We start from the raw sequence: 12,138 nt of genomic DNA, 5'->3' as shown, positions 1-12,138 counted from the left end.
CCCCCATGGGGTCACGTATCACGTTCTCACCCTCTAAAAGAGCAAGCCGGTGCATAACCTGCGTCGTACCCTTCGCAAACTGGTCAAGTGCAGTAAGTGTAGCTGTCGGAGAGCTATTTTGATGCCGTATAACTCGGTTTTTCACGTATTCGGTCTGGGATTGTGCCTCAATTGGGTTATTTGGGGTCTTCGACTCCCAGATAATAGGAAGGCCAGGCGAGGTACCCGGAGGTGTTGGAGTATGTAACTTCACATCTAACTGTGAAATCACATATTCCGGATCGTACGGTACGAGTCCTGCCCCTCGGAAACCTCCTTGGATATTTGATATCATAAAAGTTGCCTGGAACGCTTTTAAGAACGCGGAGAGGAAGTCCTCCTTCGAGATATGGGTAATATGTGCCCGCATAAGATCCTCAATTTCTTTACCGTACGCTCTTTTCTGTGCACGAAAACAGCCGATATCGAGAGGTTGGAGCTTATGCGACGAATGAGCAGGCATACAGAGTGTGATAATAGAGTTCTCTTTACAGTAGAGCTCGAAAGCGGTCGAGTGGTGGCTCTCGTGGCCGTCGAGAATTAAGAGGCGATAAACACCTTTCGTACGAAGCTTTGTATATTGATCGAAATGTCGAATCCAGTCCTCGCCTCTTTCATTTGTAGTCCAGCCATTTTTCGTAACCGCGATAACCCAATCCTTTGGTAGTAGGCTATTTTCGTACCACGAAGATAGGTGAGTTTTACCAGCAAAGATGATATACGGAGGGATAGTATAGCCGTCCGATCCGACGCCCTGGATAACTGTAACCCATTCCCTATTACCTTGCTGTACTGCTCTGGGTCTTCCACGTCGATCAGAGGTCGTTACAACTATCTCGGATGAGATTTGACCCATAAGAAACCCAGTCTCGTCAAAATTATAGATATCCTCCTCTTGAATTCCATACTTATTAATTGTATTCCGTACGAGATAAAACCACGCGCGGTACGCGTCGGGATCTTCTCAGAGGACTCTCTAGTAGTCGATTCTTCGATTAAAACGCGTCCGGAGGTCTGGTTGTCGTCGTACGAAGCTCGAAGCCCAGTTAATACCGACGCGTCCTGCGTCGCGTTGGTGGAGTAGTCGATTCACCATATCTTCAACACCACTTATTCGAGGAGGAAATGATCGTGAATCTAGGTCGACTATGTAGCGTACGATCGCGTCTTCTTCGGAATAGGTAAGCTTTTGCGTTGGTGATCGTATATCCTGTCGTGAAGTACCGCCGCGATATCGGTGACGTAAGGTTGTATGAGGGATATTATAGATCCGTGCTACGGATCGTACGCTTAGTTTGGGGTTATTTTGAAGCGCTTGAAGCGCTAATTGAATATCGCTTTCTTCCCAATTACGTGCCATTGTAGAAGGTGGAAAATAAGGGATAAAACCTAGGTTGTACGGAAATGCGCGAAAGTGTTCAATTGGACCGTGGGGTACGTTAAGGTTTATTATTATAAGATAGGGAAAGCACGCCCAACTTCTTGGTCTTTCCCTGCAATAGAGAAAACATTACTACCACCGTCGATCATCCTGAACGATAGGTCTATCTGGATAAATAGTGCTTTCTCCCATTGCATAAGCTATTCACCATAATCTTGAATTACTTGGCCTACGTCTTGTGCAAGCTCAGCAGGTACTCGATTCGGTAATGGAGGGTAGTGAGAGTGGTTCCCACGACAAATAACAATATAGTAAGGGAGTCGATACATATTCTGGGGAATATATATATCAATTCGGCATGTGCACGACGTAACCCATGTCTTTTTAGGTCCCCGGTGGTGATCAAATCCTATATTTATTATTAGCAGATATTACACATAAGCTAAACATATGTTCAAGTACCACAGTATTTCCGCTTCTGCTCTGGTCTCCCAATCCATACACACTGATCTTTTTCACCGGTAATACCACTCTCGCACAAGGCTCTGAGATATGCGATATCAATACTGGACTTATGCGAAGGTAATGACCACGCGGTATGCCAAGGTTCACCGTCAGAATTCTTCGGGCACCCAATAAAGGGGATCGAGAGATTGAAGAATAGAGTTAGGCATATGCTTACTATAAACATACCCTGTTCCGGTAAAATACAGTTAATCTTTGGCCCTTACAGCAGCGAGGATACCGGTCCTTTTTAAAAGGCTGGCATGGAGATGTACCCTCTGCCTGCCATAATTGCAAAAATGCGTTAAGTTAGTTATATTGACTATAATTAAGCTTAGTATAGATGAAGCATATGTTAATCTAAAGCATGCTTACTTACTTTTCAGTAGCCTCTTTAAGCATCTGTTGTATACTACTAAGAGTAGGCTTTGGGAGCTCCCGAACAATATTTCGGATTTTTGAAACATCTACACAATTATACTCCTCTGTATATGAAGTGACCTTCGGGTGCGCATGTCCACAGACCCGGGTACCACTACATTTGTATGGCATATTCCAAGCTTGATTTAGCTTCCGATTAGAACTAGCTATAGGTTAGCCTAAGCGTCTCGTATGCTGCTCATATGCTGCCCATACGCCCTGCACTTACTGGAGAAAACCCCATATATGGGATAGCTTCCGATGGAATATCCCATTGAGAGCTATATGGGCCTTGCTGTGTATCTTCATCCTGTGTAACCTAGTGTATATTTAGTATCAACGACGCTGATATTAGGTTAGTTATCTTACGCCATTAAGCCAGAGAATTAACTTCTCGTTGTCGCCGATGTTCTGCGTATGCTCTGTATATGTTCCATCCGTGCTGGGTGCGCTCTCATGTTCATAATCGGTTTCGTCCGCCATGAGGTGTATCAATTTTAGGAAAATAAGAAGTTATGAAATACTTCTGTGATAGCTATCTAATTAAAGGTCTACATTGATCGAGCGATTTCGGAACACTCTATATGCAAAACTTATAAGTTAGACTGATCTCTTTTAGAATTAGCATATGTAGGGCATATGCAACACCACAAAGATCTGATACTGTGCATTATACCTAGTTTGGTTAAGCTTCCCTTGGCAAAACTTGGCCAGGGTTAGAACATTTCTGACCCTGATCAACTTTGCTGCGCCACAAAATTTCTACCCCCTGGTCAACTGTTTCTGACCCTGGTCAACTGTACGCTCACATCTTTTCCTGTACTTAAGGCCGGTACAGCGACCTTCACTCTTTTGGGCTTGATGAGTTCAGAGCCACATTCAATCCTAGCTTGCAATAAGTCCGATCCATTTTCAGCATTTACAATTGGCCATTCTGGGCATGAATCCAATATTTGTCGCGCGCCGCTAGCGGAATCGTGGCCTTCTATCATCAAACTGAAACCTGTTTCGCGGAGCCGATTCACATTATTTCTCAGCCTTTTGCTCAGACACTAACGAGGAACTTCATTGGAAACGAGCATCCGACACAACGAAAATAGGGCCCAAAGACAATGCTGGGTCTAATGCCCACCATACCGCCGCTAAACCGCTCGAGGCCAATGCTGACGCGACAAACGAGACGCCACGGTTGACACTGGAATGACCGGTATCGAAACAGAAGACCCCGAACAGCCTAGCATTGATTCCGGCGCGGTCTACAGTACCAGCCTCAATACCGGAAGCACTACTGGGTGGATACCGACCAGCGACGTTAGCCCGGGTTCTAGCTTCGCATTTAACTCCTAACCTGGCCGGGGTAATCATAGCACTACCTGGCTGAAACCCGACCACGGGATTGGCCCTTATCTCGAAAGTCGAATCTCGACGTGAGCAACAGCGACTTGTTCGATTACCGAAGTCGTCAAACCCCCATAAGGGGATAGACTATTAGGGAGCCTGGATCAGTTCCAGAAGGCGGGGGAATATGCCAGGTCTATGAATATGGACGTTTGGTAGCCCCTCCCAGATAATGGGACTTTGAATCTTGATGATTTACTACTAGAGTACGTTTTACAGATTGCTGTTGTGAGCAATATTATCTTGCACTCGGCTAGCATTACCAGAACCCCCTTTTCACCGTATGTGCATACTAGATTGAGCAGGATCGCCTCGGTAAGCACAATCTTCAGCATCTTCTACAATGAACCTATCCGTATCGTTTCACCGCTTGTCGGACCTTCAAAACGCGATGTTCAGATTTCTCGGGGGAAGAAGTGCGCTGGCACCGATATACGAGCCCGGACACGCCCTAGACATCACGACTGGCACCAGAGTATGGGCATTCGAATGCGCCGAGGAAAACCCTAATTACACAGCGATCAGCAGCGATATAAGTCTTATCCAGTCATAGTGAAAGGGTCCACTCCCCAACTTTACTTTCCTCCACGGATTTGCGGAAGCGCCATGGATATTCCCGCACCAATTCCATTATATACATTTGCGCACAGCTTGCAACCATTTTGAAGAAACGCCGGCGGTTATTCATGAGGTGTTTGCGGACATGAACGAAAACGGGCGGATCGAATTCCAAGGCGTCAATCTCGGCCTTGAAGCAGTAGATGACAGATGTGAAGATTCGTCTATCCAGCGATTTAATGAATTATGGCGGCAGCCATTCGGACCATTGAGCGAGGTGCTGACAGGACTGTTGAGTACAAGCAGTGGCTTGCTGATGCGGGATTTGTCGATATTATGGAAAGACGGCTACCATACCTAGTAAGTGGACTGTTTGACCGTTTAAGAAAGGCACAATAGCGGCTTTGAACCGATGATTGTCTCAATTGACGACTGGCCGCTAGAGCCCAGGTTCAAGGAGATTAGGTGCTATCATCAAATCAACTTGAACGAGGTGATCCCTGGGTTGTCGATGAAGACGCTCCAGGCGCTTGGATATGCCTGTTCACCTGCGGAAGGGGTCTTTGCATCTTGGAAGCAATGCTGATCTGACAATGATTGCTTCAGATATATCGGGTATGGCCGGATGCCTTTCGCGTGGGAGAGCGAGTTGGACGAGCCGCCAATCCCCCAAGGTGGGTTGGAATAAAACCTCTGCTTGGATAACTAAAGGATATGTTTTATGTGCCGGAAGCATATTAATGTAACGATTGGAATCTAATTACCTGATCAGCCGGTACCCAGCTGCCCCCAGATCCACAATCTTACGACTCTGAAGATGAAAATGTGACGTGTAAGTAAAATACTTGCCTGATGTTGAGACCCCACTTAAAGCTGCCGGTGTTCGTGGAGTTCAGTAGCAAAAACAAAGCCCGCAGCGTCCGTGTTTACGATGACGGCCTTCTGGCAAACTGAAAGTTCCCCCGAACTGAGCGTCCGGGAGTGGTAACTCGATTACTCTTTTTTTGAAGCTGTATATGGGTTTACTTAACTATAGGTTCAACCATGCTATCTGCTTGGGTTAGGAGTGTGGTATTTACTGCTGAAGCTGGCCAATCGGTGCACATACCGAGTTCGGCTGTAGCGCCTTCTCGTCCCAACTACGTGCATACATGACCGAGATCTTTGCATACACAGGTCCTGAAAAGATGCAGACAAAACCCCTCAGTTCCTCAAATTCATCCCGTCGTTTCATTATTCACGCTTCTGTTGTACATCATTTCTCTTCCAGAGCAGAGATCTTGTCTCGATCTTTGAAGTACAATTCTTCACTTCGGACATTATGGACAAGTATCCGCCCCGGGAAAGCGGCCCATCTGGAGAAGATCCAAAGACACCCACCAAAGAACCTACCGCGGGTATGAGTACAACCGTTTTCATCAAAACGGAGCGCGCTCAATCTGATGACACTGGTGAATTCTGGTTTGAGGTTGACAGCAACCCTGAGACTGTTTCGCGGCGCAACCCAACGCACGTCTTGAAGCCTGGCTGTGGAATTCAAGTTGCTGACCTACTTTACAGCGGCGAGACCATCTCAGACTCAGTTGTGTTTGAAGAAGCCGGAAGAACCTTTCAGGCGTACAGGCCATCGAGTAAGCACTACCTAACAACGTAGCATCCAGCTGTCGCATCCAATTTTGACCTTTGCTAACGTGGTTCCTAGCTTACTTCTTGCCTAATGACGGTGTAGGCATCTTCTCTTTTGCTTCTGCATCTCACCATGATCATTCCTACTGGATTTATCAGCCACAACGCTATCGCTAACTATACCGTCATGATCAAAGATGGAACAAGATCGCTTAGGTTGGTTCATACGCATATTGAGACCCATTCCGAGCTGACGAGACGCAGATATGTTCCATGAAGTCTGGCTGCAGCTTCTTGATCGTCAGCTTGGGTTAGCACCAGTGAAAAGTCCTCTCAACGTTCTCGATATTGCCACCGGAACCGGAATCTGGGCCTTCCAGTTCGCCGATGACCACCCCGATTCTCGCGTAATAGGGACTGACCTCAGCATGATACAACCGAGTGCAGTGAGGATGCTACCGAATTGCACCTTCGTCAGAGAAGACTCCGAGGAGCATTGGATTTTTGATCACAAGTTTGATTATATCCATATGCGGGCAGTTTGCAGCTGCTTCAACGACCCCTTGACAGTTATACAGCATTCCTTTGACAATCTCAATGCAGGTGGTTGGGTTGAGATTCAGGACGTCTGCATGGAACTACACGGCGTCGACAAAACCATCGAAGACACCGAACTTCAGAGATTCTGCAGACTCGGAAGACAAGGATTCCAGCTTCTCGGACGGGACGTTGTAGACCGAGTATTTCGGTACAAGAAGTGGCTTATCGATGCGGGATTCGTCGACGTAATTGAGAAGCGCCTCCCCGTTCCAGGTACGTAATGTCCCGGTCATTTCATCGACGCGTAATAAATTCTCAAATCTGGCGACACTAATGTGCAGAGCAGTCAATCCATGGCCGCGGGATGCCCGGCTCAAAAACCTCGGGAGGTACAACCACGCACAACTATACGAGGGAATGAAAAGCGGGGCTGTGAAGACGTTACCTGCCGCCGGCCTATCGCCCCAGTTGGCCGAGGAGCTCCTAAATCGTGCCCTGAAAGATTTATCCAATACTTCTATTCACGGATACCTCCCATTGTAAGTTTAATAGCTATCTACCGGCAGTTGGTCCCAGAATCTGGCACTGATAACTTCTTTCCAAGTTATGTCGTATATGGACGAAAGCCGTACACTGACGAGGCCGGTTCGAATTCCGGGCACGGCACGACCCCCTCTGTCAGTTAGCCAGTTGAAACAGATGCATCGAAGCCGGAATCAAGAGCCGAGCCTGTCCGCAGCCGCCGTCATAACTGCATGGATTTGGAAAGACGGACGTTTTCAGTCAATGGACTGACACACCGGCCACCGACCGTTGTTGACGTATAATGCGGCCTTCACCCGGTACTGGAGTATTAATAGTTACTTGGAAGTAGGAAGGCAAAAGTACCCAGGCATATAATTTCTACACCGAATGTTGTGGGGCGGGGTTCTCTTTTGATGGATGAGGATATGCCAGCCTTCTATGCACCCCCTTTCTTTAGCTGATTGCTGTGGGAAGCTGTAGCCTCAGATATAGAGGGGGACAAGGAAGACAGGCAGGTACGGATGCAGTATTTAGAGACCCCTCGGGGGCCAACTTGGGATTGAGTCCCCACGCACCTTCGTAGTACCAATACAGCTCCCGGCAGTTGGAACCCGGCAATTACTACTTTTAGAAAAACTACGATACATCTGTATCGCTCTAGCTAAACATGTGCATGGAACTGAGTATCTCAAACAAAACACTGCTTAGCTTACTTCATCTCGGCAATCAGCACCCGGCACAGACGTTGTGCGTTGCTGCTGCGCCTCAGATCTTTGGATGCCGCTTACTGGCACAACACACACTATGTTTTGGTGGTGGGGTTTCCTAGCAGCGCCTCAGAAGGCCACTCTGATTATACTGGAACTCGCCACTGAAGAATCAACTTCAACCCCAGTAGCGAGAAATATTTGGCCTTTTACTATAGCAGCTTCTGAAATCCCGAGACTTTATTGAATTGCCTGGATGCAATGGCTCGCCCAATTGACAACTCCGACCACTTTCCACACACAATGGCAGACAACGGGGTCTTCGCATTCTCCTTTTGCTGCTCTTCGGCAACTACTTCAAAATCACCCACCGGATGGGCTGATTCTGCGTCGGCGTCTTCTCGAAATTTCGGCTCTTCACTGCAAGTTGCTTGCTGGGCACTATCAGGAACGACTCAGATAGGTCGTGGGCGGGTGTTTCCCTTTGCGGGTTGATGGGATGATTGGGTTTACTTTCTGACTTGTAGAGTTGGAGATAGTGTGAGTTCGCCTTCCCTCCATTTTCCACGCTTTTTTGGTTTATCCGGGCTTGTTAGGAGTCGGATTATAAGACGGCGAGTTCCGATGTTCTCAAGGAGAGGAATATATCAACGATAGTAACGACTTGTTTCTTCGCCTTTCGAAGGCATGGTGGAGTCGATTTCCACACCTAAGATTGTATCTTCTGTCAAGAATTCTCTCTTTGCGGAGAGTAAGGTGGAGTCCAGGGAGGATGACTCCAGGAACAGATTCGCGGAGGTGTCGGTTGAGCTTGAGGTTATCTATTACAGTCCTTGGGGTGGGCGAGGTAGCACTACATAGTTTTACTTCCTCAATAGCAACAAAAGAGCGATTATCAAACCCCCTATGAATTTATGCGCATTCGGAACCGAGGTACCCTGAGCAGTTAACGGAATAGACGGCGCACCAAGGGTGTAGTAATAGGGAATAGCCACTGTATGTCAGTATAATTAACAGTCATAACTTGAATAAACCAATAAGAGGAATTCTTATTTGCCTATAAATTATCTGAATGTGATAGTATATCGGTATGGTTATCATTTCGGTCCCTTTGAGACTCAAAGCCCAAGAACGCTAAATTACCCTCAACCTTGCTACGCTAAGCGACAACGAGAAAAACAGAAACATTTGTCCAAGTGATAGCATTTTCTTCGCTTTCTGTGTCTGGATTTAGAGATGGCCACAGAGGCCGTGTTAGGTCCCCTTTACTCACGATCACTGCAGTGTTTCCCTATTTGAAGCACTTGTGACGCTAAGCCACACCCATAACAACCAATATGGAGCATTAGGAATATATTGGCTGGTGGTGTTCCCCACTTTGTCATCTTTGTGGCGAAGTTCATTATGGCACCCCAGTTTATTATGTTGTGGAACACTACTGTCTTGGAATCTACCTATAAAAACAAATCGTGTTGCGGCCTGTACATCCATCTCAATATGTAAGCGCCTGTCGTGGGCCCTTCTCCAACAAACCAGGCTGGCCCCCAAATATGCGGTTGCCTACCAAAAGTCAGTCTGACCCCCAAATACCAAATCGGCCCTCAAATCCAACTTGTTTATAAAAACACCAACTTACCCGCTGACGTCTTTGGCTCAATATTGCACTGCAACTCAAATTTCTTCTCAGAAAAGCACCGAGGTCGTTGAAATGGCAGAAGTCTTAGGGTTGGAGTTAGCTGGGATCGGAAACAGGCAGCCGTCCCCAAATCCGTCACCTCTCTACGACCCATCACGTGGCCAAGGCAATGTCTTGACAACGACACAAGAATATTTCGGGGAGACTCGTCCCGTATCACCTATTGAGGACGGAGACTCTCTCCAGTGTCTAGGTGCATCAACAGAACGATACTCCTTGGAAGAGAATTCTCATCGTGGTCCTTACCAGGTTCTTAATCGAACGGAACACTTAGCTGAGACTCAACGAGACACCCCTCTTGAAGACCGATTGCCTCAACGCTTCAGCGATGAAGACCAACTTTGACCTGGCTCGGATGACCTTCTTGACGGGGCGGCATCAAACCATTATACCGACGACAGAGCCGCACAAGTGGAAAAGCACGGCGAGCGTCAGCGCCACTTCTTCCACAAGCCCACCGACGATTCGGTCATTTCATGGTGGTGGTGATGGGAAATACTGGCAACCTTTCTCAGTATTGGGTGCATGGTAGCACTCGTTGTTATCCTGATCAAGATCGACAACACGCCCCTACAAGAGTGGTCGCTACAAATCCAACCCAATTCCTTGATCGCCGTGTTAACCACCGTTGGAAAAGCGGCCATGATGGTACCGGCAGCATCGTGCCTCAGTCAGCTGAAATGGAGACATTTCCAACTTCGGCCTCAGAGGCTTGGCGACCTTGAGATCTTCGACGAAGCTAGCAGAGGCCCCTGGGGCTCGGCGGTTCTTATCTTGCGGCTGTGTAGAAAGCTCCGGTCACAGTTTTTGACTGTGTATGGCCTCGCCATATTGACCATTTTGGCGCTGGGCTTTGATCCGTCAGCTCAGCAGGTCTTGGAGTTTCCGCTGCAAGAATCAAAATTGACAAACGCCTCGGTTCAAATCGGAAGGGCGGATATGTATTTCTCCAAGGGCTTCCTCGAAAATGAAATCGGAAACTGTATGTCCTTCTCTTTAAGCTAAATTTCTTGGTCTTCTTTTCCTCAAATGCGCGGTGCTAACGTAGCGTTAGATATCTGGGTGCCAAATACCGATCTCTTAGCTTTACAGTCCTCTATTGCCAACGGCGCATCAGGTTCGGTTTTTCAACCATTTCTGGCTTGCCCCAGGCCAGCCAGCACTTGCACCTGGGATACATTTACCACTCTGGGGGTCTGTTCCGAGTTGCAAGATGTCACAAGCATAGCGACGCCCAACTGCACTCAAGCGACGGGTGGTGCATCGTATGTCAACTGCACATACACCTGGCCCGGGATGCTGGACAGAAATGGCTCGGAAGACCCACTCTACGACGACGCTGCCATCAACATGAAATGGGATCCCGAGAACCAAATCATCGATCGTGGCACTATGTTGTTTCGGTCAATCACCCGCTATCTCTCCACAGTCGACTTCCAATTCGGGACCTTCAAGGCCGTGAGAGCTACCACGAATGGGATTCCCAGCCAGCAGTCAGGAGGAGATCTAGCGCCTCCCCCTGTGGCCGTGTTTTCCGGGACGTTTACGTGGTGTGCACAAACCTACAGGAATATGACAGCCTCACCGATCGGAATAACTTCGTTTGATAGGATCGATGAGCCACTCACAATGCTTCAGACGATCGTTGATCGCGGTGATGCCACCAACAACATGGGACCCCCTTTTCATACATTTGTGGCCAACTCAACCGGATCAACCTTCAACATTTCCCGCATGGGCGTCGAAACTCTACCAAGCTACCTCCAAACCCTACTAACAAGCGTCGTCTATCACGACCAGAGTCGACCTGCACGAATAGAAGACGAGACACTGCAAATGGGCTACGCACTGTACAAAACAGACCTCTTCAACATGACCAAGAACGTCGCGGACGCCATCAGCAACCAAATCCGAAGCAACGAGCCCGTGGGGGATAATTTTAACGCTACCACGGTATCGGGCCTGGCCTTTTTCCAGGAGGCGTATATCCGGGTCCGATGGCCGTGGATGATCGTGCCGCTGGCCGAGACCGCCATGGCGGCCTTCTTGCTTGTTATTTCGATGATGTTTACGCGGAACCAGCCCCTGCTGAAGACTAGTATCTTCGCGTATTTATTTGCGGAGCTCGAAGGTTGGAAGGAAGGGGATTTACGGGTTTCACGGCCGCCGACGCAGGAGAAACTTGCAGCCTTGGCGGAGGGGATGCGGGCGCGTTGGGAATATGAACAAGATGGAGCTTTGCGTCTGAAAAGGGATAGCATCTGATAGATGATCAGGGTCTGAAAGAAACGTGGATATTTTCATCATTTGGTAGGGGACATTGTGGTGGACAGCTTTCTCAGTGATTGGATCGTATTACCGCCAGTATATTCGCCACAGTTATGCCATAGGCGCAGTTTGCTAGTGTAGGTAGGGGGACAGACCCTTCCTTCCTTCCTTTCTTCTGCTCAAGCACCATTACAGAGCCTCCCGAAAACCAAAGTACATAGCACGACATGTAGATCGGACATAACGGTCAATACGACATCTGTGTCGAGTCATGAACAAAGGACCGAACCCCTCAACTACTTCGGAATCCACTATCGCTGTGTCTTCCCTCTCTTGTAACCTTTGCGGTGTTGTTTCACGATGAAGGCTCTTTCATTTCTTTTCTCCCGCATCCCAGTCTGATACCGCCTTTAGGCCACCAGGGTATGTGGTCGACGAAAGGGTGAAAACTTTTCCACAGTACCATTTATTTGCAG

General features: G+C 48.0%; 3 protein-coding genes across 3 annotated transcripts; 2 read left to right on the top strand and 1 right to left on the bottom strand.

The window, feature by feature from the left end:
- Window positions 1-1,620: 1,620 nt before the first annotated feature.
- Window positions 1,621-2,827, bottom strand: BCR38DRAFT_514523 (uncharacterized protein; the record flags this gene model as incomplete). Its single annotated transcript, XM_040865069.1, has 5 exons — window positions 1,621-1,829; window positions 1,883-1,965; window positions 2,304-2,326; window positions 2,574-2,663; window positions 2,714-2,827. 5 exons carry the CDS (start codon window positions 2,825-2,827, stop codon window positions 1,621-1,623), a joined length of 519 nt encoding a protein of 172 aa, XP_040715307.1.
- Window positions 2,828-5,903: 3,076 nt separating this feature from the next.
- On the top strand, window positions 5,904-7,337 carry BCR38DRAFT_202080 (S-adenosyl-L-methionine-dependent methyltransferase). The gene is made up of 5 exons (XM_040854104.1): window positions 5,904-5,931; window positions 6,003-6,142; window positions 6,191-6,739; window positions 6,813-7,005; window positions 7,071-7,337. The coding sequence occupies exons 2-5, from the start codon at window positions 6,124-6,126 to the stop codon at window positions 7,150-7,152; spliced, it is 843 nt and encodes a 280-aa protein (XP_040715306.1). The 5' UTR covers window positions 5,904-5,931; window positions 6,003-6,123; the 3' UTR covers window positions 7,153-7,337.
- Window positions 7,338-9,829: 2,492 nt separating this feature from the next.
- BCR38DRAFT_202057 (uncharacterized protein) lies at window positions 9,830-11,696 on the top strand. Its single transcript, XM_040854103.1, has 2 exons — window positions 9,830-10,376; window positions 10,449-11,696. The coding sequence occupies exons 1-2, from the start codon at window positions 9,920-9,922 to the stop codon at window positions 11,657-11,659; spliced, it is 1,668 nt and encodes a 555-aa protein (XP_040715305.1). The 5' UTR covers window positions 9,830-9,919; the 3' UTR covers window positions 11,660-11,696.
- Window positions 11,697-12,138: the final 442 nt, after the last annotated feature.

Source organism: Pseudomassariella vexata (genome assembly GCF_002105095.1).
Source record: "Pseudomassariella vexata strain CBS 129021 chromosome Unknown BCR38scaffold_7, whole genome shotgun sequence".
NCBI lineage: Eukaryota > Fungi > Ascomycota > Sordariomycetes > Amphisphaeriales > Pseudomassariaceae > Pseudomassariella > Pseudomassariella vexata.
This window is presented reverse-complemented; position numbering and strand designations above follow the sequence as displayed.

Coding starts and splice junctions, on each gene's coding strand:
- BCR38DRAFT_202080 (XM_040854104.1), top strand. Junction 6,740..6,812: donor GAAGCGCCTCCCCGTTCCAG/GTACGTAATGTC, acceptor TGTGCAGAGCAG/TCAATCCATGGCCGCGGGAT. Junction 7,006..7,070: donor ATTCACGGATACCTCCCATT/GTAAGTTTAATA, acceptor CTTCTTTCCAAG/TTATGTCGTATATGGACGAA.
- BCR38DRAFT_202057 (XM_040854103.1), top strand. CDS start 9,920: ATGGTAGCACTCGTTGTTATCCTGATCAAGATCGACAACACGCCCCTA. Junction 10,377..10,448: donor CGAAAATGAAATCGGAAACT/GTATGTCCTTCT, acceptor ACGTAGCGTTAG/ATATCTGGGTGCCAAATACC.